The sequence below is a fragment of the Malus domestica genome, chromosome 12, assembly GCF_042453785.1.
Source record: "Malus domestica chromosome 12, GDT2T_hap1".
NCBI lineage: Eukaryota > Viridiplantae > Streptophyta > Magnoliopsida > Rosales > Rosaceae > Malus > Malus domestica.
In genome coordinates, this window is record NC_091672.1 from 329,682 (window position 1) to 356,041 (window position 26,360).

The following is a 26,360-nucleotide window of genomic DNA, read 5'->3' on the forward strand; positions in this document are numbered from 1 at the left end:
TATTAGCTCTCCAAGTTGATTCAGAGGGAAATGAGTCCCTGTGTTGTTTTCCCATCATGCAACCTTTACATACACTTATGGACACTTCCAAGTGGGGCAATCCATACCATCTCCTATTCTTCAAGCAATTTGAGACTTCTTTCATTCAAGTTTTCCAATCTCTTATGCCATATCTAAGAGCAATGTGTGACACTTGCTCGTGGTGCAAACTATTTTGCAGGCATCATTGTCAAGGGAAAACATCTATTATTAGTCATCTGTACTCTAACCACCAAGTTGTCAAGTGACCAACCATCAAAGATGTTCACTACATCTCCTCCAAACAGCAAGTAATACCTATGTTCCATCATTTGTCCAACACTAAGGAGATTTTCCTCAAGTCCAAGGACAAGCATCACTTCTTGTATATGTTTTCTTCCCATTTTGGATTCAATCACTAAAGTTCCATTTCCTGCCACCTGAACAATTTCTCTAGTTCCCATCTTCACTTTAGAAGTTAAATTTCTCTAAATATTGACCAACAGCCTATCATCACCTGTCATGTGGTTACTACAACCACTGTCAATATACCATGAGTTGTTTACTTTCACATCTCTCACTGCATTACAAGCATAGAATAGTGATCCTGTTTCACCCATTTGCCTTGCATAATTAGCCTTTTGCACTCCCTTATTCTCATGACAATCCTTCACAGCATGACTTGGTTTATCACACCTTGTACACTCTAGTTTTCCTTCATACCAACACTTTCCATAATGAAACCTATCACACCATTTACAATTTCCCTGAGTATTATTCTGCGTCGAAGTAAAATTAGGCATGTGATCCCAATTTATCTAAGCATTGTTTTGTCTATTAGCAAAGTTAAGCTTGTGATCCCAACCTTTTCCTCTTGGTTTCCAATTCTTTTGAAACTTCTTATTTCCAGAAGATCCTCCGCTTTTAAGACCCTTTGTTGCAACATTTAAGCTAGCGAATGCTCTCTCAGTATAGGTTTCAGTATGCAAATCAAGCCTCTACTCAAATCCCTTGAGTGAAGCAACAACTTCTTGTACCTTAAGAGTTTCAAGATCTCTAGAGTGCTCAATCACAGAACATATTGCATCATATGTTTTTGGAAGACTAATTAACAGTTTCTGCACAATTTTCTCCCTAGATAATTCTTGTTCATAGCTTCTCATTTGATTAGTGATATCAAATAATCTAGTGAGATACACAGATAACGATTCATTTTCTTTCATGCCAGTATATTCAAAATCTCTACATAACCCTTGCAATTTTACACTTTTTACTTGTTTGACTCCTCGGAATTCACTCTTCAAGACATCCGAAGCACTTTTGGACGTTTCTTCATTCACAATTCTGGGGGAAATTTAATCTAAGACATCTCCTTAGGTTATTCCAAGCGCACGAGCATCTCTCATCAAGGTCTCACTGAATGATGCGAACTCCATCATTTTCTTCTTCGTCTCATTGAGCACAGCCTTCATATCCTTCGGATCTAGAGGTTCAAACCCATTTTCAACCAACTCCCACAGACCATACGATTTCAATATAGTCATCACACAAATCCTCCAGAATTCATAATTTTCTCTATTGAAGACCGAAGCTCTAAGCTCAGTAGTACTTGAACCAGCCATGTTAGACTTTGGATTCAAGAAATCACAGCTTCCAGATTCGATTTGAGCTCAAAATGCAGCTCAATCGCATCCACCGATGTCACGCCCAATTTAGAAGATGAAACCTGGCTATGAGGCCATGTTTGTGTGTGTGTGTGTGTGTTGGATATGCTTCAATGGAGGCTTGATACAAATCTAGAAAAGTTCCAGAGAATGACAGAGAGAATTTCAGAAATAATGTTGATGATTGAATTCTAGATTCCTCACAACAAATATGTAAGGTTGTTACCATTATACATGGAAGAGGAAGGGAGATCATTCACTCATCAAACCAAAACAAATCTCAGCCCTTAATTGCTATCACCCTATGAGATGATGCCATTTGTTATAATCTATCACTTAAGCTAGATACAAGTGAGAGCAGCCACATGGACTATGATCCAATGGCTTAGATTTAAACTGAAAACAATTATTAAACAAAGCATTTGAATTGTTTCTTTGGCTCTAAGTTTCGGCTGAAGGGTTACACACCAACAAAGTTATTGCGAAAAGCATGAGCAAGCACAGAACACAGTTTGCACCATCAATGGCATTTGAAGAAAATAATAAATAAGCAATCCAACCACAGGGGGAAACAAAACGTGAGTGAGTACACGAATGCAGGGAATGCACTGAGAGACAATTGAGCCGAGGCCGGAGACGCAGGTGACCAACAAGGTAAAGCTCCAAGAGGCATAGACGACGGCAACAAATGCACCAAAAAGAGCACCAACGCTTTAGAAGCAAAGGCAGTAAAGCTGACCTCTTGAAGGTCGTCTTGTTTCATGGCCGAAAAGCTGAGCTCGGTGACCAGGATGACAGAAGACATGACATAAAGCCAACAGAGGAGGATGGCAGGGGTGGAAGGTAAAAGATATTGTATTTTGTATATTGAAAATGTTACAAGAAAAGCCTCCACCATATAACAGTGCTGGAGTTCTAAACAATAAAGGTAGCAGCTGCCCCAACTACACTCAACCATATGCAATAAAAGCTAGCCTATACAACCCTGAGTGTCTATACAATAAACCTCTTGACTTTGTGATCGAAAGCCTTATTTTGTTGGATCTTGTTTCCCGACTTTTTTGTCCACAAGAGATAAACTTGCTATCTTTTCTCCATCATCCCCTCGCAAGCTCATGAGCATGCAACGAATGAGCTTGGATTTTAAGAAACGAAAATGATCAGCAGACAAACCCTTAATGAAGATATTTGCGATCTGAAACTGAGTAGAGACGTGACGACATTCAACGAACTTGCCACAACAAGCTCACGTACAAAATGATAATCCACTGCAACATGTTTTGTTCGAGCATAGAACACGGGATTAGACGGCAATGCAATAGAGCTTGTATTATCACACCAAATCAAATGAGTGGAAATAGGGATGCAAAGCTCTTGGAACAGCTGTTGTAGCCAAACAAGTTCAGTTGCCGTGATTGCTAACTGCCGATATTCAGATTCGGTACTTGAACGAGCAACTGTGCGTTGCTTTTTGGAACTTCAAGAAATCAAATTTGGACCAAAGTACATGCAAAACCACCGGTAGAGCGTCTAGTGTCAGGATTCCCAGCATAATTCGAGTCAAAAAATCCAACCAAGTCCGTACCACCACAACGAAACAAAAGCCATTCTTGAGGGGTGCCTTTTAAGTAACGAAGTATTCAATTGACAGCAATCTAGTGAACTGAGGTAGGCTTATGCATATGCTGACATACCTGATTCACTGCATACGTGATGTCAAGCCTAGTGATGGTTGTAAAGCCCCTACCACACTTCAATAGGTAGTAGGATTATCCAACGATACACCATCAATGGAGCGAGGTGGGGAGCCAGATTGAACTGGAGTAGCAGAAGGCTTGGCTTCCAACATATCTACACGCTTCAACAAATCAATAATATATTTGGTCTACTTAAGATGCAACCCATCATCACCACGAGTTGCTTCATGGCCGAGGAAGAAATGGAGGGGTCCTAGATCTTTCATAGCAAAACTCTGACCAAGTGATATTGTATTTTGTATATGGAAAATGTTACAAGAAAAGCCTCCATTATATAACAGTGCTAGAGTTCTAAATAATAAAGGCAGCAGCTGCCCCAACTACACTCAACGATATGCAATAAAAGCTAGCCTATACAACACTAAGTATATGTACAATAGACCTCTTGACTTTGTGATCGAAAGCCTTATTTTGTTGGATCTTGTTTCCTAACTTTTGTATCCACAGTAGATAGACTTGCTAACTTTTCTCCATTAGAGGGGAGTAGGCCGGAGCAGATGGTAGCAGCAAGCAAACTGAGCATGCCAAGACCAACGGCATTGCCGATGATCAAAGTGATAGCACCCTAGAAGCTCTTGTTTTGTTGATGGAAATCATTACTATTACTATTACTGGTGAAAGTGGCTGCTGCAGTTGAAGTAAAAGGAGTAATGTTGTGAATGCAGTAGTAGCGGCAGTGGCATTTGAGTTTGAAGGTTGTTTTAGCATTGATGAAGCTGTAGTTCAGAATGCGAGTGAGATTGGGATTAATGTTTGAAAGTTCTAGGATGGGTACTAGTTTAACCTAGAGGGGGGTGAATAGGTTCCAATTTAAAAATCCAATTCAATTTTCAATTTAATTTTCAGTTCTCAAATTAAATCCACATTCACATCACATATCAAACTATCATACTCATATGCAATTAAAACGATAAATAAAAAGTACACACATGATGTAGGATTTAACGAGGCAAAACCCACCACTGGGAAAATCCTCGGGCTCCCAAGCCAGGACAAACACTAAGAGAAATAAGTACAGAAAGACTTACAAAACTCATCAACTAGACATGCATACTAGTAGGCAGTTTTGTCTCCGCGCTTTGCTACTCGATCTCTCTTCAGCCTTGAGTGGAAATGACACAACACTAACGCAGTTGTAAATCACTGTCTCTTCGAACTTTGCAAGATACTAACGCGATCATGCAGAATATATGAAATGAAATGATTTTGAAAATCAACCAATTATGAAAATCATAATGCACATTTTCATAATTGATTTCAATTGAAGCGCATGAAAAATCAGTGAACAAAAACTAATATTTTCTTTGAAAAACACATGGCAATAAAACTGATTTTTCTAAAACGAAAATAACTCTCGGTGCACTTAGACTGCTAACAAATGTTTGCTTTCAAATGATACATCATGTGGTAAAAGCAAACTGGAGACATATTCTGACTCATGAAAATGTAAACTGACTTAACCCTAGGCATGCGGCACATGAATTTTCTATTTGTTTAATGCATTGCTGCTAGTGTTTATATCATACAGAACCAACCTAAATGCATATGTAGCAGCAGCAGGAAAAACCCTAAACTGATCTAATGCATGCGGCAACCAAAACATAAAAACATATTGACTCAGTGTTGATGCTCTGCTCTGTTAACTAGTCTGTGTTATGTGATACCAACCGAGAAAAACCCTAAACTCATCTCATGCATATGCGGTGCCCATTTAAAACCTAACCTGATAAACCTATAAATATGTGTCTGTTGGATCAAAGATACTCATCAGGTGGTCAAAGAAACGGAAGGATCAGACTAGTCAACCTAATTGGTTAAAACAACTAATCAAATAGAGTTTGAAGTAATCTCTAAGTGAAGAGATCAAACTAAAGATCATTTGAAATTTATCCACATTTAAAATGCATAGCATCTGACTCCAAATATATAATTCTCGTATTAATATATGGGCCTTTAATTAAGCTAAATGAAGTCAGAGCAAATTAATTAACATGTAAAGCCCAAACCTCAATTGTTATAAACTTAAAGCTAAACAGCCCATTGAACAAAAACTTATATCATGCGAATGTATATATGCATGCCAAACTTACTTGAGTGGATATCTTTGAAATACTTGCCATTTTGTGATCAAGAGCACGTGAGACAAACTTAGATTAAAATAATTACAACTGAAAACAAGCACTAGTCTAAGATTACAGACTCGGACGTTTTGTTTAGGAACTGCAAATTTTACTCTAACAATGTTGTTGGGATCAGCTGGAGAGAAAAAGGGGTCGACTATTCTAGCAATTGGAGTTTTGGTGGTAGTGGCAATTGGGTTTGAATTAATGGATGGGTGCGGGGAAATCCAGCACGAAGCTGAAGGTGGAGTTGGAGCATATTTGGAGTTGGAGGAGGCGGAGCCGCCGCACCAGGCACCAGCACAAACTTACACCTGAGGGATTCTGTAACTCGAAGTTAGATTCCGGTTTTTGTCCAACTATGCTTTCTCTGCGTACCGTTGTAGTTGGGCTGTGTGCTTCTTGCCCACGGGGCTTTAAAATGACACTCCCCCCTCCCTCCCAAAAGAAAATAATGAATGGGCCTCACCTCAGCATCGTGTTTGGGATCCATCGCTCTTTTTGAATTTTCATTTCTGCACATTAAAATTATATATTTGAATAAGAATAGTTAAATGAAGGGGACTAGAGAAAGTAACCTTCTTGTTCAGATGTTGTGTTTAGATGTTGCTCGACGCCCTCTATAAGTATATATTGTAGAAATCCCTTCAACCTCTTTAAATATAAATGGCTATAATTGCCTTTTATAGAGTGTCCTATAATGAAATTGACTCGTGGATTGAGGTGGCGAAGAAGCGACATTGAAATGTATAATATCCCAAAGAATAATCCAAGATGAAGGGGATTCAAGGGATGAGGCAGTGTAAACTATCGCCACGTGTCCCAAAGAATCTCTCCTGTTCACGTGCGCTGGCAAGTCCAAGTTCCACCATATCCATCAAATTAAAATTAAAATACAAATTAACCCTTATCTAACATGTCTGTCCGTCTGTCTGTCTGTCTGTGTACAATTTTCTCTCTCTGCTGAGTCTACACCACAAGTTACGTTGAACCGCACACACAGACCACAACTCTTGTTATAGTTTTGTAACCGTGTGATTAAGTGCCGTCGACATAACGTACGGTTAAATAAGGTTCCAGACAAGAGTGTAGATTTTACTGTTGTTGGTTGTTACGTAGGAAGAATTCTCCTGCTTTCTCGTTTATCCTTTTCCTTTTCCCCCTTGAAAACGCTGTCAAGTTTCCCAGCCGCGTGCTCTTTGCTTCAACTTTGAGCCATTTCTTTCCTTTCCTTTTCTTTATTCTCCCAAATTCTCGATTCTCCCAAATTCTCAATTCTCAAATCTCAAGTCGATCAAATCGCAATTCTCTCAATTATTATTTGTTTGTTTGTTTGGGGGTTTGGTGGAAATTGAATTCAGAGACCGATCGATCGATCGTCGATGGCGGAAGTTTTGAGCAAAACCGGTCTGTTGTCGTCCTGGCATCATCATCATCAAAACCAAAAAAGCAGCATCTCCGTTTTCCCAAAGAGTTGTAATTACAATAAATCAGGGTCTTTCTCTTGCTCTTTCAAACTGAATCCCGACATTTCATCACTATCCTTGTCCACAAAGAGTGATTTTCACGGAAAAAGGATTGCTTTTCAAGCCACCGGCATCAGGGGGAATTCCCAATCCCACGCTTCTTCTGCCGTTTATTCCCAGCAGGTTCGTTTCTTTCTTCCCATATCCTTGTTCTGAATCTGATTCCCCTGCTCCGCTGGGTTTCAGATATTATTGCTCACGATTGATGATTTTCCCCAAATTTAAGTCAACTTTCGGATCAATATTTGATCAATTAAGTCATGAGGAGATTTTGTCTATGCTTTTTGATTGCTTAAGCCAAAAACTGGTTTGTGTTTTTTTTTTTTTTTGTTGTGGGGGAATGGAATTTTGCAGTCTGGATTTCGGATTGGGAAGGCTGCGAAATGGTGGGAGAAGGGGAATCAGCCCAACATGAAAGAGGTGTCATCTGCAGAGGACCTAGTGGAATCCCTTTCAAACGCCGGGGATAAGCTGGTGATCGTTGATTTCTTCTCTCCTGGCTGTGGTGGCTGCAAAGCTCTTCATCCCAAGATATGTCAGCTGGCAGAGATGAACCCGGATGTCCAATTCCTTCAGGTGAACTACGAGGAACACAAGTCCATGTGTTACAGTCTCAATGTTCATGTCCTCCCCTTCTTCCGATTTTACCGAGGTGCTCATGGTCGCCTTTGCAGCTTCAGCTGCACCAACGCCACGGTTAGTGTTTGTCTTTCCTTCATTTGGTCTCTGATGAGTTTATTATTGAATCCGTCTATTGGTATTGGGGACTTTTCCAAAAGCTGAGTTCGAATTTATATGCCATCCTTTTCACGTCCTGATAAGCATTTTGAGTCTTGTTTTTAATCTTATTTATTGGTTAGCTGTGGTTTTTTCTCTCTTGGATAAAGTTTGCTGGTCGGATGGCATTGGCAAATAATGTTTGCTGTTTGTATTGGTGTTGGTGTTGTTCCCTGATGGTTGTTATGATAACATGTTGACTTGGCAGATCAAGAAGTTTAGAGATGCATTAGCCAAGCACAAGCCAGAGCGGTGCAGCCTTGGGCCAACAAAAGGGCTGGAGGAGAAAGAGCTCCTCGCTCTTGCTGCCAACAAAGATCTCTCATTTACCTACACTCCTAAACCAACTGAAGATGTGCCTGCCAAGGAGGAAGTGATTGTGGCTGAAGAGGCACCATCTCGTCTTCCTCTTCCGTCGGCAACCTCACAGTCTGCTCAAGTGGTCACCGCCTGGAGATGACGTGGTCAGTGTTCTTCACCATCCCGATTCCCTAAACCCACCCATTTACTCTGCTCACCTTGTTGTATTGTGTACAGTAGTGTTTCTTGTTGATGCGATATGATCATATATGCAAGAGTAAGAGTGGAACATATAAGTAATAGTCTTAAGGTTTCTAAGGGTTTCCCCTCCCCCCCAAACAGGCGCGGAAGAGTTGAACGTTGCAGGGCTTTGGAATTGGTTTTTGGGATCCAAGCCTGCGTGCAAAAATCATGTGTTGTAAATTTGAAGAGAGCAATCTGTCGGAATGTTGGTCCGCCCTTATGATATGACGTCTGCAAATGTGTATGTAATTAAGAGCTGCTTCTTGGTCTTCTTGTTCTGTATGTAGTATTGAGTCAGTGGGAAGATTGAAGATCCTTGATACTCCTCTCCTCACCTGTTGTTTTTACTGGGGTGTGGTATCATCGTATCATATATATATATGTACGTATGTATGCAAGTATAATATATGGGATTTCAAGTTTGAAGTTTGAATGCAATGTTGAGTGCTGATTTTCAAGTGCACTGCACCCTCAACTCTTTATTATGCATGTATTATATATTTCAGAATTCAAATCCAAGAGACGTGCTAAAAGGTTTAAAACCAGACAAGATAATGAATGAACGAGTGAAGTCGGTAGATCCCAATAGTGCTTCATAAACACAAACTCTTGCACTCTTGCACTCTTGCACTCTTGCACTCGGATTGGATAAAGATAAAGAAAAAGAAAAAGGGAGAAGGCGAGATGGACTGGATAAGAATTGGTGTGTTAGTGGAGTCATCAACGTGGCCTTTCTTAGTTTATACACTCACAAACACATAAAGGAACGGATAAAGGCGGATAACGGTGGCTACCCCACCACATTGCATAAGTCATGGACTCATGGGTGACTCATTCAACAAAATTCCAAGCAACACAAATACAAGGGAGTAGCAGGTTCCCTTTCGTGCCGTGTTGTCGTATCCTCCTCCGTCCCCGTGTTCCTTCCTCTTGTTTTGAACACGTCTTACGCTGTCATCATTGAACTCGTCTTCCTCCTTATGTTTTTTCTATGATCAATGACGGGTGGTAATGAATCAAATATTAATAAATAGATATTACTCGGCTACTCCTTAAGATTGGTTTTTAATTAAAATGGTAATTGTATAATTTCAAATCTTATAAACTAAAATAATATGTCATGCAAATTTCATGACCATTTTAACTAAAAAACCACCTATTAATGAGTCCTTTATGTATTCATTTTTTATTTTGCTCAAATAATATTTTAACACATGTTTTGTTACTTTAAAAAATAATTGTTGTGTTAATTAATTTTTCCTGAGCTTTTAAAAAACAAGAACTTGTCATTTTTTGTTTTGACCGAATCAGAGTGCATAAAGTATTTCACTAGTGATACTTGAGAATTGTAATTAGGGATTTATGATTTCTTTTTTATACAAGGCCATAAATACATTTTGCACCAACAGATGGTTTACATTAAAAGAATTCTTGTTTATCACAAATTGTTATCTTTCTACACTTTGAATTCATTAATTGCATACAGCCCACAACACAATGCAAGCAACTAAACCCTAAGCCCTAAAGATTTTCATCTGTCCCTGCTGAGGCTGGCGCTGGCGGCAGGGCTGGTGTACGTCATGCCTGAATCTGAAGCTGATTAAATATCACTCAAAACCCAACAAGGATACCGTATTACAAAAGGTACACTAACAAAACAAAACAAAACGAAACGGAAAAAGCAAGGTGATATATATATATACATGTTTTAACAGCTAAACTACCAAGTAGCAACTCAATCGTCCACATCAATCAAGATACCAAAGTAATATATCATTCATTCAAAAGTGACATGCAATAAGAAATGTACAGGAGAGACAAGGTATCTAAAAGAAATTCAACTAAAACAACCACCACATATCCAATTTTTACTATCCTCTCTCATCTCATCTGATCCAGATGCATAGTAAACTACCAAAACAATCATAAAATGAATAAAACAAATTTATATGAAAATTTTAATTTGGATGGGGATGGAGAAGGGGGTAAGCCCGCTGAGCCATCACTGCCCCCATATCATATCATATGGAATGAATTTTAGAGGGCTCTGACTGCGGGCAGTCTTCACTGCAGGAGGGTTTGAGACACCAAACCAGCGAGTGACGGTCGAGAGCCGCCAGCAGCCCTAGAACCCTGAAACATCATGAGAGGCCAAAGGGAGGGAGGGTGGCTCAGCCTCAGCCACTCGGTTCGGCGCCCCTCTGCTCAGATAAGATCAAGTAGTTGAACCTCTTAGGGTTTCTATCCTCCCTTTTTATATATTCCTAAAAGGCGGTTGTTTACACTTTACACTCGGCCCCTTCTCAACCCATTTTTGGCGGCCCAAAACTAAGCGCAGCCCGAGTCTTCCGGTTTAAGCCCATCCTCGATTTTTTCATTTTTTAAATCAACTAAAATTTAAATTAGAACGAAACTCAGGAGTCAGTACTGAACTATGGTTCTACAATGTGGATGCAGCATTCATATCTCTTCCTCTGCAGCTTGACTATTATTGAAGCTCAATCATCCAGTAATTTCATTGTGCATATTCCTAAAAGGATAATGCTCGAAAGATCAAATTTATAAACAAAGTTTGCAAATCAAATTATGTGTCACCAATAAAGAAAAAACACGTTAATGGATACTTAATTAATAATCTAATCATCTACAACATCATTTAGTTTGCAAATTTGATTTGAAAAATTTAGTCTCCTTACATTACCTTTCCTAAAATCCCAAGGGCACAAACCTTAATCGACAACTAGATGCTTGGCGCAACGAACAATTCTCTCGTTCAATAGTGCTGGTCCTTACCTCTTATCCGCACTTGCCCACTCACACTTACATTTCCCTGTGACTATTCATCTTCTAGACAACAAGGGGGGTATTTCCTCAGCCTGGAGAAATTTTTTATTATGTCGAAAATACGGATGGTACACCACGTGCTTTATGTAAGTAGTGAGAAATTTTATTTTTTAAGTTATTAAGTTTTTAACACACATATCCCACCATTTGTATAGTGACACATGATGTACCACCTCGTGTGCCGGTCACACTAAAAAATCTCTCCTCAGCCTTGGCAAAATCTCGGTTGAGCAGCATTTAGAACAAATATTAAACTGACAACCATGCAATTTGTTCCAAGGACCCTTATAATATGATACGTACAGATACTGTCATTGGGATACATCCGTGTTCAGCCTTGCATGTATTTCCTGATTTACATGAAAGATGGAGAGAAAAGCACTAGGGTTCGAGGAAACTAAAACGCAATTAGGTATTTCATATCCTATAAAACTGACAATTTTATTGACTGCATAAATAATTTGCATCGTAACTTACTTTTTATGACCAAAACTTGTGTCTGCCTCAAGCAGACAACCTTGATCTGGTGGACAACTACACAGGTCAAACCTGGATGGTTCTCTAACGCGTCTTTTCCACGCGTAAAACTATACAACATTACAGAATCGAGGAAGTTCTGGACTCCTGCATCTTTTCATCTTGAGAAGTTGGCGGCAACGAGGACGATGAGATCACTGCATGATAAGATGAAGAAGCAAGTTGGGCCAACGCTGGAACGGCACCGCCTGCAAATTGTCCAAAAGGCATCATTAGATGAGTGTCAAACGGAATTGCACAACCGTAAAATAATGCACTGGATATTGTCCTTGCCTTTGAGCCAGATAGTTCGTACCAGCCATTGCATCAGTATTATTGTTTCCCACCAGACTAGACATTAATTCACACCAATCCAACATCTGGAAGCATCATCTCAAAGTTTGCACCAGTGACAAGCACTAATTTCAAAACTATGCTGTGGTTCATATAGCTACAGGACTTTTAGTCTCTTTCGTAAGTTCAGTACTTTTGTTTTGGTATATGTCAGATGTACTAACTCGATCAAATAATCCAGGTCCCAAATACTACTATCAAGTCACTACACGAAGATTACATTGCACAACTGGTTGCTCAATAATGAACATGTGGTACACCTTCATTATCAAAGACTTCACAAAACTATAACAAAGAGGCATGCCGTCTAAGAAACCTAGACATTTGCACATGAAAGGTGTTTTGAAAATATTTTCTCTAACAAAGTTTAATAACTAGACATTGGTCAAAGTGAAAACTAGTCAAATAGCCCACACCTCATGAACGTGGTTAGTATAACAAGACAATCACTGACCTGCTAAACCTGCACAAGCTGAAGAGAATACAATCACAGGCGGAGCCTACAGTTGCAAAAGGGAGATTTGTGTTATTCGCTGTAGCCATTGAAAAATTTAGGAGATACAAGTAGTGCAACAAAGAAAACTCAGAAACAATCCAATCCTTCCAAAGTCTTAGGAACATAAATTGAAATATTCTGAGACATAAATGCATGCATGCAGATACACAAAATCCAATCCATGTCCAACTGATAAAATATAGGCTTGGCAAAGTATAATTTATTTTCCTAACCATGATAAATTTTGATCACCTGATAATCTGTGTGCGTGTGTGCACACGTATATATAGAACATATATTATACCATATACCAACGCACTTATACGCTAATTAGGAACTTAACAAAGTGCTATCTGCTCGTTTGGGTCCACTCCGCAATTTGGCAGGAAACCCAACTAACACAATGTACCATTTTCATGTTCACATCAATCTATAACCATAAATATTGTAACTATATAAGTGTGGACAGTTCAGTCGGTAAAGCATAAAACAACAATTTGTGTAGAGACTAAGACGTCAAAAATAGTCTCTGACAACAATATTCCTTGATCAGGTCAGAGTGAAAGAAAGGAACAAAAAGCCTTGAGATGTGATTACAATCTTGACCACTCATTTCCCCCTCATTGTTTTATTGTGTTTTTGCAGTAAAATAGTATCTTTATCAAACATTACAATTCTTATCCTAGCTAACGAAGTGCATAAGATTTGTGGCAAATATGCCGCTCGAGGGATATAAGTGCTACCAAACCTACTTCCACAAAAATGTTTGTCATGAAGGTGAAACATAATTTTCAATGGAAGCACCAGAAACTTCTTTTTTAGGGAGGGTGCTCGATTCTATAGAGGAGTTTAACAACTCATGGTGGGAAGTCAATTATGTCTACTGATTCGCCTCGAAATTGGGACAAGATGTCTATGAAATCTAGGAGGTAAACATGGCTTCCTGCATTCTAATTCTGAACAAGATGAGTTTTTTCATAAGGAAATCTCATTTATATAAGATCAAATGAGGACTTTAGCATATCTCATTGTGATTCGGAAGGACGAGATGCACAAGATCAAATGCTCAAGAAAATAAATTAGGACCTTCGCATTCCCATAACAAATCCATCCCAAAGGAAAGCATTACATTCACCCACAGAACACACAAAAAAATGTAAGGTTAAAGACTGCAGCTAAGAGGCCACCTATTTCTCTTTCAAAATTAAATTTATCCTCAACTTATAGTTCTAATGGTTTGGCAAAAGAAACCAGAAAAAAATTCATGTCATGCGAGCACTGTTTAACTCTACATCAGTGTTTTAAAAACCTCGACTAGCCGGCCTTGGAGGCGGGGGCTGGGTTTTCGTCCCTGTTTTGTGGGGGTCAGCATAAGGTGGCCTCGGGGTGCGCCTAGGCGGCTGAGGTGCACCCAGGCGTTCATCTAGGTGTTTTTTTACTTGGAAACCCAGGTCTGGTTCTGAAATGCAGAGAAGCCATTATAGTTTCAACGAAGAAGAAAGAGAGAGTTTCTCTCTAGCTCTAACTCTTTTCTATTTTTTTTTTTTTTTTGTTATTTTTTTAATTGTTGCCCATTCAGATTCCGCCACCTAGCCTTTCAATTAACAAAGATTTATTTCTCTTGAAATTCCCTAGAACTGCTCCCGTCGCGCAGCCTTAATTTTCATTTAAATTCCCTAGAATATTGCCCACCCAGCCTTTATTTCATTTTAAATTTCCTATCATTGCTCCAGTCAGAACCAGGATAAGATTAGGAATGAGGATATCCGAGGTAAAGTAGGAGTAGCCGAAATTAAAGGAAAGATGAGAGAAAATCGGTTACAGTGGTTTGGGCATGTGAAACGAAAGCCTACAAACGCTCCGGTCAGAAGATGCAATTACGAGACTGAGGTAAGGGGCCAAAAGGGTAGAGGAAGACCTAGGAAGACTTTGGAAGAGACTCTAAGAAAAGACTTGGAGTACTTGGATCTAACGGAAAACATGGCACATATCCGAGTGCAATAATATTCTAGGATTCATACAGCCGACCCCACTCAGTGGGAAAAGGTTGCTCCACTCAGCCTTTATTTCCTTTTGAATTCCCTATAATTGAGACTTTCAGCCTTTATTTTCCTTGAAACTCCCTATAATTATGGCCACTCAACCTTATTTCTCTTGAAGTTCTCTATAAATGGTTACAATAAAATAAATAATTACAACATTCTAAGACCAACAACAACAACAACAACAAAGCCTTTTCCCACTGAGTGGGGTCGGCTATATGAATCCTAGAACGCCATTGCGCTCGGTTTTGTGTCATGTCCTCCGTTAGATCCAAGTACTCAAGTCTTTTCTTAGGGTCTCTTCCAAAGTTTTCCTAGGTCTTCCTCTACCCCTTCGGCCCTGAACCTCTGTCCCGTAGTCACATTTTCGAGCCGGAGCGTCAGTAGGCCTTCTTTGCACATGTCCAAACCACCGGAACCAATTTTCTCTCATATTTCCTTCAATTTTGGCTACTCCTACTTTACCTCGGATAACCTCATTCCCAATCTTATCCTTTCTCGTGTGCCCATACATCCCACGAAGCATCCTCATCTCCGCTACACCCATTTTGTGTACGTTGATGCTTCACTGCCCAACATTCTGTGCCATACAACATCGCTGGCCTTATTGCCGTCCTATAAAATTTTCCCTTGAACTTCAGTGGCCTACGACGGTCACACAACACGCTGGATGCACTCTTACACTTCATCCATCCAGCTTGTATTCTATGGTTGAGATCTCCATCTAATTCTCCGTTCTCTTGCAAGATAGATCCTAGGTAGCGAAAACGGTCACTTTTTGTGATCTTCGCTAGATTGTTCCGGTCATTAGTGTGGATAAGTATATAAATGGATAGAGATAGGAAAGCAAACACAAGATGTACGTGGTTCACCCAGATTGGCTACGTCCACGGAATAGAGGAGTTCTCATTAATTGTGAAGGGTTTACACAAAAGCAAACACAAGATGTACGTGGTTCACCCAGATTGGCTACGTCCACGGAATAGAGGAGTTCTCATTAATTGTGAAGGGTTTACACAAGTACATAGGTTCAAGCTCTCCTTTAATGAGTACAAGTGAATGATTTAGTACAAATGACATTAGGAAATATTGTGGGAGAATGGTCTCGTAGCCACGAAACTTCTAAGTACCGGAGTGTGGTATCGTCTTGACTTGCCTTATCTGTCTCATAGGTAGATGTGGCATCTTCTCTGGAAGTACTCTTCCTCCATCCAGGGGTGGTATCTGTAACTGGTGGAGATGCACAAGGTAATGTATCAATTTCACTTGAAACTTACTTGTAGTTTCATGCTTGGTCAAGCGCGATACAAACCATGTAGTAGGAGTCCCCCAAGTCGCCGAGCTAGGGGATCTGCTGAAAGAGGTGACAGACAAGGTAAGCAATCAGAGCTCCGGCTGATTGTTCACATTCTCCCTATCTTGCAGGCAGCATGAAGGATAAAGAGAAGAAAAATGAGGAGAGATGATATGGGATACTTTTGCTTTTGAAGAAGTAACTTTCCACAGGCTTATTCTTGAACTGGGCTGGAGGGTTTTCTGGTTTCCTCCAGAGTATAAGGCCGACTGAAGAATTTGAGGGTCAAAACAAGTCCATCAAATCTAGAGTACGTTCGACCCTGCTGATATGGGATACTTTTGCTTTTGACAGAGTAGTGGATGTATCGGCACGTGTGCTGTTACGCTTGTCTCCACATGCTTCCTTGTATCCTTCTCACTTGCCCTATTTGTTCCTCAGGCAGATGCGGTATCTTCCCTGGAAGCATAAGATTTTGAAGATGAGTACTCGAGAGCAATGCCAGGTAAGTAATCAGGTAAGGGGTTCCAGGCAGTCAGTTCCTGGCTGAAAGCTTGATTCCAAGTGCTGACTGATTGCTCTCTTTCTCCTTGTCTTGCAGGTAAGAACAAGGCCAAAGGAAAAGACAGGGAAAAAGCATGATATGGGATACTCTTGCTTTTAACCCTGATGATATGAGATATTCTTGCTCTAGTATAGCTTGTTTACAGAGGTATTATCGGGGGGAAAGAAAGCTGAATATTTCGAAAGGCTTCGTTGGGAGTGCCCTCTCAGATAAGAGAAAGGGTTGAGCATTTTTGCAAGTCTGCCTGTCCGTTAGGGATGGAGGTCGACATATATAGGAGTCTCCCTAACATCAAGTAATAATGCTATTCCTTTACCCTGCTTGGTTATAGCACGGTAGTGGGAGCTGCCAGCTTCACATGTTTTAACCCTGTCAGAGCACTTTGAAAAAGTGGTCTGTGGTATCTGGAAAGCTGATGTTGCGTGTGAAGATTACAGACAAGCTTTATCCAAGGAGATCCAGCTCTTTAAGTTGGGAAAGTGGTGCCTCTTCGATTTTCGAACAAGCAATCCTGTCGGGGATCTGGCTCTCGAGATTCGGAGAACGATGCCTCTTCGATTTTTGAGAAAGCAATCCTGCTGGGGGTCTGGCTCTCGAGATTCGGAGAGCGGTGTCTCTTCGATTTTTGAGAAAGTAATCATGTTGGGAGTCTGGCTCTCGAGATTCGGAGGGCGGTGCCTCTTCGATTTTGGAGCAAGCAATCTTGTTGGGAGTGTTTTCTCGAATGTGAGTAAAGGTTGGACGTGTTTACTAGTCTACCTTGCCACGAAGCACAGAGGTTGACACACAGGGACTTTCCAATTATCCAGCAGTGGTACTGTTCCTTTACCCTCTCTTCGATTTTTGAGAAAGTAATCATGTTGGGAGTCTGGCTCTCGAGATTCGGAAGGCGGTGCCTCTTCAATTTTGGAGCAAGCAATCTTGTTGGGAGTGTTTTCTCGAATGTGAGTAAAGGTTGGGCATGTTTGCTAGTCTACCTTGCCACGAAACACAAAGGTTGACACACAGGGACTTTCCAATTATCCAGCAGTGGTACTGTTCCTTTACCCTCTCTTCGATTTTTGAGAAAGTAATCATGTTGGGAGTTTGGCTCTCGAGATTCGGAGGGCGGTGCCTCTTCGATTTTGGAGCAAGCAATCTTGTTGGGAGTGTTTTCTCGAATGTGAGTACAGGTTGGGCATGTTTGCTAGTCTACCTTGCCACGAAGCACAGAGGTTGACACACCGGGACTTTCCAATTATCCAGCAGTGGTACTGTTCCTTTACCCTTGTGAGTAATAATATGGTAGCTAGACCTTCAAAATTTATGTGTTTAAACTTTGTTAGTGTTGTTTCTTTGCAATTCTTTTACCCTTCTTGGTCAGAGCGATGTAGTGGGAGCTGCAAGCTTCACGTGTCTCAACTTTGTCAGAGAACTTTGGCAAAGTTATCCGTGGTACCCATGAGCTACTGTTGCGTGTGGGAAGTGGGTGATTGAACAGTACGATTCATGTGCTTTCTACTTCGTCAGAAATTTTCGACAGAATGCCCATAGTTTCCGCAAAGCTGAGTGTGCGTGTGACAGGTGCTGACAAGGCTGGAAAAGTAGGTGCCTCTTCGATTTCTGAGATCGGCCCTCGTGGTCTTTGAGCATCCCAGCTTTTGAGAAAGCAAGCCTCTTCGATTTCTGAGATCGGCCTTCGTGGTCTTTGAACAGCCCAGCTTTTGAGAAAGCAAACGCCTCTTCGATTTCTGAGATCGACCCTCGTGGTCTCTGAGCAGCCCAGCTTTTGAGAAAGCAAACGCCTCTTCGATTTCTGAGCAGGCGCCTCTTCGATTTCTGAAGCTTCGTCGAGTGCAGATTTTTATAGGGGCTGACATTAAGTTCCAAAGCACACTTGAATATCCACCAGTAGAAGCTCCATTCTTGCACTTCTAAGATCTTGATTTGTCCGACCTCTTCTCTCTTCAACACCTTTGAAAATGTCTGGCCCCTCCGACCGTCGTTTTGACTTGAACCTTGTTGAAGAGGCAGCCCCGCCTTCTCCAGACAACATATGGCGCCCATCCTTCGTCTCCCCTACTGGTCCTCTTACCGTTAGGGATTCCGTGATGAAGAATGATATGACCGCTGCGGTAGTGGCCAGGAACCTTCTCACTCCCAAAGATAACAGACTACTTTCCAAACGGTCTGATGAGTTGGCTGTTAAGGATTCTCTGGCTCTCAGTGTTCAGTGTGCAGGTTCTGTGTCTAATATGGCCCAACGCCTATTTGCTCGAACCCGCCAAGTTGAATCATTGGCGGCTGAAGTGATGAGTCTCAAACAGGAGATTAGAGGGCTCAAGCATGAGAATAAACAGTTGCACCGGCTCGCACATGACTATGCTACAAACATGAAGAGGAAGCTTGACCAGATGAAGGAATCTGATGGTCAGGTTTTACTTGATCATCAGAGATTTGTGGGTTTGTTCCAAAGGCATTTATTGCCTTCGTCTTCTGGGGCTGTACCGCGTAATGAAGCTCCAAATGATCAACCTCTGATGCCTCCTCCTTCTAGGGTTTTGTCCAGTACTGAGGCTCCGAATGATCCTCCTCCGGTGCCCTTTCTTTCTGGGGCTCTACCGCCTGCTGAGACTTCTCCTAAGCAACCTTTGTGAAGGCTCCCTCTTGTTTGTTTATTTTGACTCAAGTATATGTACATATTTGTAACTTATCGGGGATATCAATAAATAAGCTTTCCTTCATTTCAACGTATTGTGTTAAATACACCAAAGCCTTCTTCGCTAAGTTCTTTGAATTTTCTTTTGTTGAAGCTTGTATGTTGAAGCTTTGTGAGTGAAGCATATAGGTTGAGGTAGTGTTCCCTTAATTTCCCGAGTGAGGAAAACTTCTTGGTTGGAGACTTGGAAAATCCAAGTCACTGAGTGGGATCGGCTATATGAATCTTAGAACGCCATTGTGTTCTGTCCTGTGTCATGTCCTCCGTTAGATCCAAGTACTCTAAGTCTTTTCTTAGGGTCTCTTCCAAAGTTTTCCTAGGTCTTCCTCTGCCCCTTCGGCCCTGAACCTCTGTCCCATAGTCGCATCTTCTAATCGGAGCGTCAGTAGGCCTTCTTTGCACATGTCCAAACCACCGTAACCGATTTTCTCTCATCTTTCCTTCAATTTCGGCTACTCCTACTTTACCCCGGATATCCTCATTCCTAATCTTATCCTTTCTCGTGTGCCCACACATCCAACGAAGCATCCTCATCTCCGCTACACCCATTTTGTGTACGTGTTGATGCTTCACCGCCCAACATTCTGTGCCATACAACATCGCCGGCCTTATTGCCGTCCTATAAAATTTTCCCTTGAGCTTCAGTGGCATACGGCGGTCACACAACACGCCGGATGCACTCTTCCACTTCATCCATCCAGCTTGTATACAACATTCTAAGACCATATGACATAATTTCCAAGTACAACTAGACTTAGTAATGAAGAAGATGATATTATCTTTGATTTAGTTATAATTATATTTGTTTTACAAAGTATTATATTTTATAAATATAATTATATACATAATATATATTAAAATTTTAGGTGTTGTGAGGCTTTCACCTAGGTAGGGCTATCCATGAAACGCCTTGCCTATGCCTTCGCCTTTTAAAACATTGCTCTACATGCATATGTTTATCATGGGCCTACATGTTTATTCACTAGCATGTTCATTTGATGCATCAATAATTGGTTTAGCATTTTCTAAAGTTTAATTTGAAATCCTTTTAACCATTAGATAATTTTAGTAGGTTCAATAATCTGAACTACTTTTAGTTGTACTGGTACTGGCATTTTCATACTTAGTCATATGCAGCACAATAACTTGTAATATTGCAAAAGCATTAAAGAACTTACACCAATGAAAAAGTGCAACCACATGGGTCCTTTTACCCACCTCCGAACTATAGGCATCACTGCACCAAGAGACACAATAACAAAGGTATTAGGAAACAAGCTAAGGAGGGAGACGTTTAACGAGGATGACGTCCATCCTATGCCAACAGAATAAGTAAAGAAAACACTTTAACTACATCAAGGTAACATGAGAGCAAAACTATTTTCAAAACTCCACTAGGTGGATAAGAGAAGGATGTTTCACATATATTATAATGAAAAACTGAAACAAAACCATAGACATTGAAGAACCCAACAAGCAATCTCTATTTTACGATCCTTGTGCCGCTCGAAGCATTTAAGAACTTGGCATTTTAGCCAAAATGGTTGGTCCCTAAGTTTGTCTACCATCAGTCATTTTGGTCATTCCATGAAAAATCCCTGCTAATTAAGAACCAAAATTCAGGACCCATTCTATCGATTTTAAATTTCAGGGACCATTATGGCTAAAAACCCTAAGAAATTCATGCAAATAATCTTTACTAAAGAAAACGAATAATAGATTACCATGGTTGAATCCATAAAAAGCACTTGCTGTGCCACCAACAGCTGAGCCAATCTGTACCATAAACACGAAATAAATTTCACCGACAGTCGACAGACCATATATTGAGATGCGGTGGCAGATGAAATTAGAAAAGAATACCATTGAAAAGCTATCCCTAATAAGAGGTGCAACAGTCCACTCGCTCGTTTCCATCTTCATAGAAAGAGGACCTGCACAATGATGGCATCTCATACTAGTTTCAGGTTTGGAATCGGCCATCGCTCTTTTTCTCTAATACACGTCTTGAATTTAAATTGTATATAACAGGCACCAGATCATCCTTCACAATGAACGCCTGTAAAAAAATTCATCATTCACTAAAATTAAATATGTTATGTTTCTGGCTCCGGCCATGATGATTCCTAACTCGTAAGGCCTTTCAAACAAAAGAAATCAAAGAAATTTGAACCTCAATCCAGCCATTGCTAATTTCATTTGCGATACAAGAATCAAACTATCAGAGACAACCAGAAAAGTGACGAGATTTGAGAATCCTACCTGCCAGTCTGAATGAGGAGTGAGGTCGCCGCCGACGGGATGAGGTAGCTCCGCTCACGGGGTTGGGTGGGTCTTCGGTTCGGTAGGACTGGGCTTTGAGTTCTTGTGTGGTTGGTACAACACCCGGGAAAATAAGAGAAATTTTCTCACTAACCGGTATTGGAGTTGGAAATATGGAAAAATAACTAAATTTTAAAACTCATATAAAATTATAGTCATTATTTTAATTTCATGATAATTATAATCAAAACTTGATGTAAAATTATTAATATAACCTTAATTTTAGGTTTCTCACAACAGCTAAAACACACTTACATCGGTTGGATGATTCGGTCTAGGTTTCCATTACATGAATAGGTCCCACACTTGCACAAGTATAGTTTTCCAATTGACAAAACCTTTTGTATTTGTGTACATTACATTGTTCTTCACAAACAAAGGCTCCAAGTGCTCCAGCATTAATTTTCAACCTCATAGGAGCATCACCTCTCTTGTCATCAAGATCAGTTGCCTCCAAATCTACTTTGGTCATCCTATGAGTCAATTGTACTAACGCTGGTTATCTGCTCTGGGCGTTTAGCTCGGCAATGTAGAGGACAAACTGAGGTAAGCAAATGGTAACTTTTGTTGATGCACAAAATCAGTGAGGACTTTGGTACAACAGAAAGTGTTAAGTTTGTGACCTTCGCTAGATTGCTCCGATCATTAGTGTGGATAAGTATGTAAATGGATAGAGACAGGGAAGCAAACACAAGATGTACGTGGTTCACCTAGATTGGCTACGTCCACGGAGTAGAGGAGTTCTCATTAATTATGAAGGGTTTACACAAGTACATAGGTTCAAGCTCTCCTTTAGTGAGTACAAGTGAATGATTTAGTACAAATGACATTCGGAAATATTGTGAGAGAATAATCTCTATTTATAGAAGAGAGTTTCTAGTTTCATTCTGACATTGACACGTGTCGTGTTGTGATTGGCTTCTGATGTCAACACGTGTCGCGCTGTAATTGGCCTCTTGGTTGAAGGGAAACTCTTCTGGGTCCTTGACGGTATAACGTTGACCGGTGCTCAGTAGTTTCGGGATTGGTCAAGTATGGTACAAATAGTGCTCCCCTAAGTTCCTGAGTGAGGGAAGCTCCTCAGTTGGGGACTTGCAAGATCCAAGCCATTGAGTAATCACGAAACTTCTAAGTACCGAAGTATGGTATCATTTTCACTTGCCTTATCTGTCTCATACGTAGCTGTGGCATCTTCTCTGGAAGTATTTTTCGTCCATCCAGGGGTGGTATCTTTAACTGATGAAGATGCACAAGGTAATGTATCAATTTCACTTGAAGCTTACTTGTAGTTTCGGGCTTGGTCAAGTGCGATACAAAACCCTATAGTATGAGTCCCCTAAGTTGTCGAGCTAGGAGATTTGCCGAAAGAGGTAACAGACAAGGTAAGCAATCAGACTTCCAAGCAAGCAACCTGGATCGGAGGTTCGGCTTCGGCTTCCGGTTGATTGTTCTCCTTCTCCTTGTGTCGTAAACAACAATAAGGATAATGAGAAGCAAATGGAGAAGAGATGATATGAGATACTTTTTCTTTTGAAGAAGTAACTTTCCACAGGCTTATTCTTGAACTGGGCGGAGGGTTTTCTGGTTTCCTCCAGAGTATAAGGCCGACTCAAGAATTTGAGGGTCAAAACAAGTCCATGAAATCAAGAGTGCGTTCGACCTTGATAATATGGGATACTTTTGCTGTTGACAAAGTAATAGATGAATCAGCATGTGTTCTGTTACGCTTGTCTCCACATGCTTCCTTGTATCCTTCTCACTTGCCCTATCTGTTCCTCAGGCAGATATGGTATCTTTTCTGAAAGTATAAGATGTTGAAGATGAGTACTCGAGAGCAATGCCAGGTAAGTAATCAGGCAAGGGGTTTCAGGTAGTCAGTTCCTGACTGAAAGCTTGATTCCAAGTGCTGACTGATTGCTCTCTTTATCCTTGTCTTACAAGTAAGAACAAGGGCAAATGAAAAGACAGGGAAAAAGCATGATATGGGATACTCTTGCTTTTGACTCTGATGATATGAGATACTCTTGCTCTAGTATGGCTGGTTTGCATAGGTATTATTGGGGGGAAGAAAGCTAAGTATTTCGAGACGCTTCGTTGGGAGTGCCCTCTCAGATATGAGGAAGGGTTGAGCATTTTTGCAGGTCTGCCTGTCCGTGGAGGATAGAGGTCGACATATATAGGAGTCTCCCTAACAACAAGTAGTAATGCTATTCCTTTACCCTTCTTGGTCGTAGCAATGTAATGGAAGCTGCAAGCTTCACGTGTTTTAACTTTGACAAAGCACTTTGAAAAAGTGGTATGTGGTATCTGGAAAGCTGATGTTGCGTGTGAAGATTGCAGACAAGCTTTATCAAGGAAATCTGGCTCTCGAAGTTCGGAGAGCGATGCATCTTTGGTTTTCGAACAAGCAATCCTGTCGGGAATCTGGCTCTCGAGATTCGGAGAGCGATGTCTCTTCTATTTTTGAGAAAGCAATCCTGTTGGGAGTCTGGCTCTTGAGATTCGGAGAGCGGTGCCTCTTCGATTTTTAAGAAAGTAATCTTGTTAGGAGTCTGTCTTTCGAGATTCTGATGGCGGTGCCTCTTCGATTTTTGAGCAAGTAATAATGTTATTCCTTTACCCTTCTTGGTCATAGCAATGTAGTGGGAGCTGCAAGTTTCACATGTTTTAACTTTGTCAGAGCGCTTTGAAAAAGTGGTCTGTGGTATCTGGAAAGCTGATGTTGCGTGTGAAGATTGCAGACAAGCTTTATCCAAGGAAATCTGGCTCTCGAAGTTTGGAGAGCGGTGCCTCTTCGGTTTTCGAACAAGCAATCATGTCGGGGATCTGGCTTTCGAGATTCAGAGAACATTACCTCTTCGATTTTTGAGAAAGCAATCCTGTTGGGAGTCTGGCTTTTGAGATTCGGAGAACGATGCCTCTTAGATTTTTTAGAAAGCAATCTTGTTGGGAGTGTTTTCTCGAATGTGAGTAAAGGTTGGGCATTTTTTCCAATTTGCCTTGCCACGGAACACGGAGGTTGACACACATTGGGACTTTCTAGTTATCAAGCAGTGGTGTTGTTCCTTTAACCTTGTGGGTAATAGTAGGGTAGTTGGACCTTCAAAATTTATGTGTCTAAACTTTGTCAGATATCTTTGGCAAAGTTATATGTGGTACCCGAGGAGCTGATGTTGCGTGTGGAAAGTGGTGCCTCTTCAAAATCCGAAAAGTGATGCCTTTTCAAAATCCGAAAAGTGGTGCCTCTTCAAAATCCGGAGAGTGGTGCCTCTTCAATTTTTGAACCAACGGCCTTGTTACCCTATCTTTTATAAGGGCACCAATTGTGTGCAATGAGTTCATTCAGAGAGTTATTGCTTCTAGGAATTTTCCCCTTACTTCAGAGATTTATTGCACCTCATTTCTCCTTCATCATTTCTGAGAATGTCTGGCTCATCCGACCGTCGTTTTGACTTGAACTTTGGTGAAGAGGCAGCCATGCCTTCTCAAGACAACATATGGCGCCCATCCTTCTTATCCCCTACTAGTCATCTTACCGTTGGAAACTCTGTGATGAAGAATGATATGACTGCTGCGGTGGTGGCCAAGAACCTTCCCACTCCCAAAAATAACATACTACTTTCCAAACGGTCTGATGAGTTGGCTATTAAGGATTCTCTGGCTCTCAATGTTCAGTGTGCAGGTTCTGTGTCTAATATGGCCCAACGCCTATTTACTCGAACCTGCCAAGTTGAATCATTGGCGGCTGAAGTGATAAGTCTCAAACAGGAGATCAAATGGCTCAAGCATGGGAATAAACAGTTGCATAAGCTCGCACATGACTATGCTACAAACATGAAGAGGAAGCTCGACCAGCTGCAAGAATCTGATGGTCAGATTTACTTGATCATCAGAGGTTTGTGGGTTTGTTCCAAAGGCATTTATTGCCTTCGTCTTCTGGGGTTGTACCGCGTAATGAAGCTCCAAATGATCAACCTTCGGTGCCTCTTCCTTCTGGGGTTCTGCCTAGTATTGAGGCTCTAAATAATCACCCTATGGTGCCTCCTCTTTCTGGGGCTCTGCCGACTGCCGAGACTTGTTGGTGAAGCTTTTGTTGGTGAAGCTTTGGAGTTGAAGATTTGTAGGTGAAGCTTTGAAGTTGAAGCTTTTGTTGGGTACCATGAATTGATTTTGTTTCACACTATCTTGATCAAGATAGTGTGAAGCTTTTGAGAATTTGTAGTGTTTGCATTGTTACAGAGGGAAAATGTTTGAAGCAGATGCAAGAGGGTTGAATAGCTTGATCTTCGTATGCCATGCACTGAAGTTGTTGTTGGCTTGCAATAAGACTTTGTTTGTGACTATAACTCTTGTTAGGCATAAGTGTTCCCCTAGTTGAGTTGTCAAGCGTGAGGGTTTTTGATTATTTGTGAATACTAGGAGTTCACATGTACAAGTTGTACCACTCGTCTTCTGGTAGGTGGAATGAATGGTAAGTAGCTTTCATCACTTGGTTGGTGGTACGAATGTGAGTTCTGTTGGAAATGTGCCCTAAAACCAATCATATGATGATACTTTACGGACATTTCAAATGTTAAACTAATCTAGTTTAACATATAAAGGGCAAAGATTATTGTTTGAGTCGTCTCATATAAATGTTATATGCTTAAACGATAAAGTCCAAGGAATATGTGATTGGGAGAATGCAATCTAATGAAGTTAGATTAATGAGACCATTCTTTCGTAGACACTTCCTAAATGTTCCTGATCATAGGATTACCAATTGGGCATTGACAGTCCGTTAAGATCAGTACGTACTGTGTCTTCTCTCAGGGAGAGTGACTA

At 40.7% G+C, this 26,360-nt stretch overlaps 2 protein-coding genes across 4 annotated transcripts; one reads left to right on the plus strand and one right to left on the minus strand.

Annotated features, from left to right (window-relative positions):
- Window positions 1–6,461: 6,461 nt before the first annotated feature.
- On the plus strand, window positions 6,462–8,843 carry LOC103449294 (thioredoxin-like 1-1, chloroplastic). 2 transcript variants are annotated; one of them, XM_008388579.4, is made up of 4 exons: window positions 6,462–7,208; window positions 7,440–7,781; window positions 8,071–8,326; window positions 8,505–8,843. In XM_008388579.4, the coding sequence occupies exons 1-3, from the start codon at window positions 6,942–6,944 to the stop codon at window positions 8,320–8,322; spliced, it is 861 nt and encodes a 286-aa protein (XP_008386801.3). In that variant the 5' UTR covers window positions 6,462–6,941; the 3' UTR covers window positions 8,323–8,326; window positions 8,505–8,843. The 2 variants fall into 2 exon arrangements, with proteins under 2 accessions (XP_008386801.3, XP_070665039.1); XM_070808938.1 differs by having other exon boundaries at window positions 8,071–8,843.
- A 2,821-nt stretch (window positions 8,844–11,664) lies between these two features.
- LOC103423155 (uncharacterized) lies at window positions 11,665–21,658 on the minus strand. Of its 2 annotated transcripts, none has more exons than XM_008361224.4 (6): window positions 21,477–21,658; window positions 21,078–21,273; window positions 20,939–20,990; window positions 20,393–20,451; window positions 12,574–12,619; window positions 11,665–11,974 (listed from the first exon to the last, which is right to left on the minus strand). In XM_008361224.4, the coding sequence occupies exons 2-6, from the start codon at window positions 21,195–21,197 to the stop codon at window positions 11,847–11,849; spliced, it is 405 nt and encodes a 134-aa protein (XP_008359446.2). In that variant the 5' UTR covers window positions 21,198–21,273; window positions 21,477–21,658; the 3' UTR covers window positions 11,665–11,846. The 2 variants fall into 2 exon arrangements, with proteins under 2 accessions (XP_008359446.2, XP_028946076.1); XM_029090243.2 differs by having other exon boundaries at window positions 21,078–21,258; window positions 21,477–21,612.
- Window positions 21,659–26,360: the final 4,702 nt, after the last annotated feature.

Coding starts and splice junctions, on each gene's coding strand:
- LOC103423155 (XM_008361224.4), bottom strand. CDS start 21,197: ATGGCCGATTCCAAACCTGAAACTAGTATGAGATGCCATCATTGTGCA. Junction 20,991..21,077: donor TTAGGGATAGCTTTTCAATG/GTATTCTTTTCT, acceptor TTTATGGTACAG/ATTGGCTCAGCTGTTGGTGG. Junction 11,975..12,573: donor AGCTTGTGCAGGTTTAGCAG/GTCAGTGATTGT, acceptor GACAATTTGCAG/GCGGTGCCGTTCCAGCGTTG.
- LOC103449294 (XM_070808938.1), top strand. CDS start 6,942: ATGGCGGAAGTTTTGAGCAAAACCGGTCTGTTGTCGTCCTGGCATCAT. Junction 7,209..7,439: donor CTGCCGTTTATTCCCAGCAG/GTTCGTTTCTTT, acceptor GGAATTTTGCAG/TCTGGATTTCGGATTGGGAA. Junction 7,782..8,070: donor TCAGCTGCACCAACGCCACG/GTTAGTGTTTGT, acceptor TTGACTTGGCAG/ATCAAGAAGTTTAGAGATGC.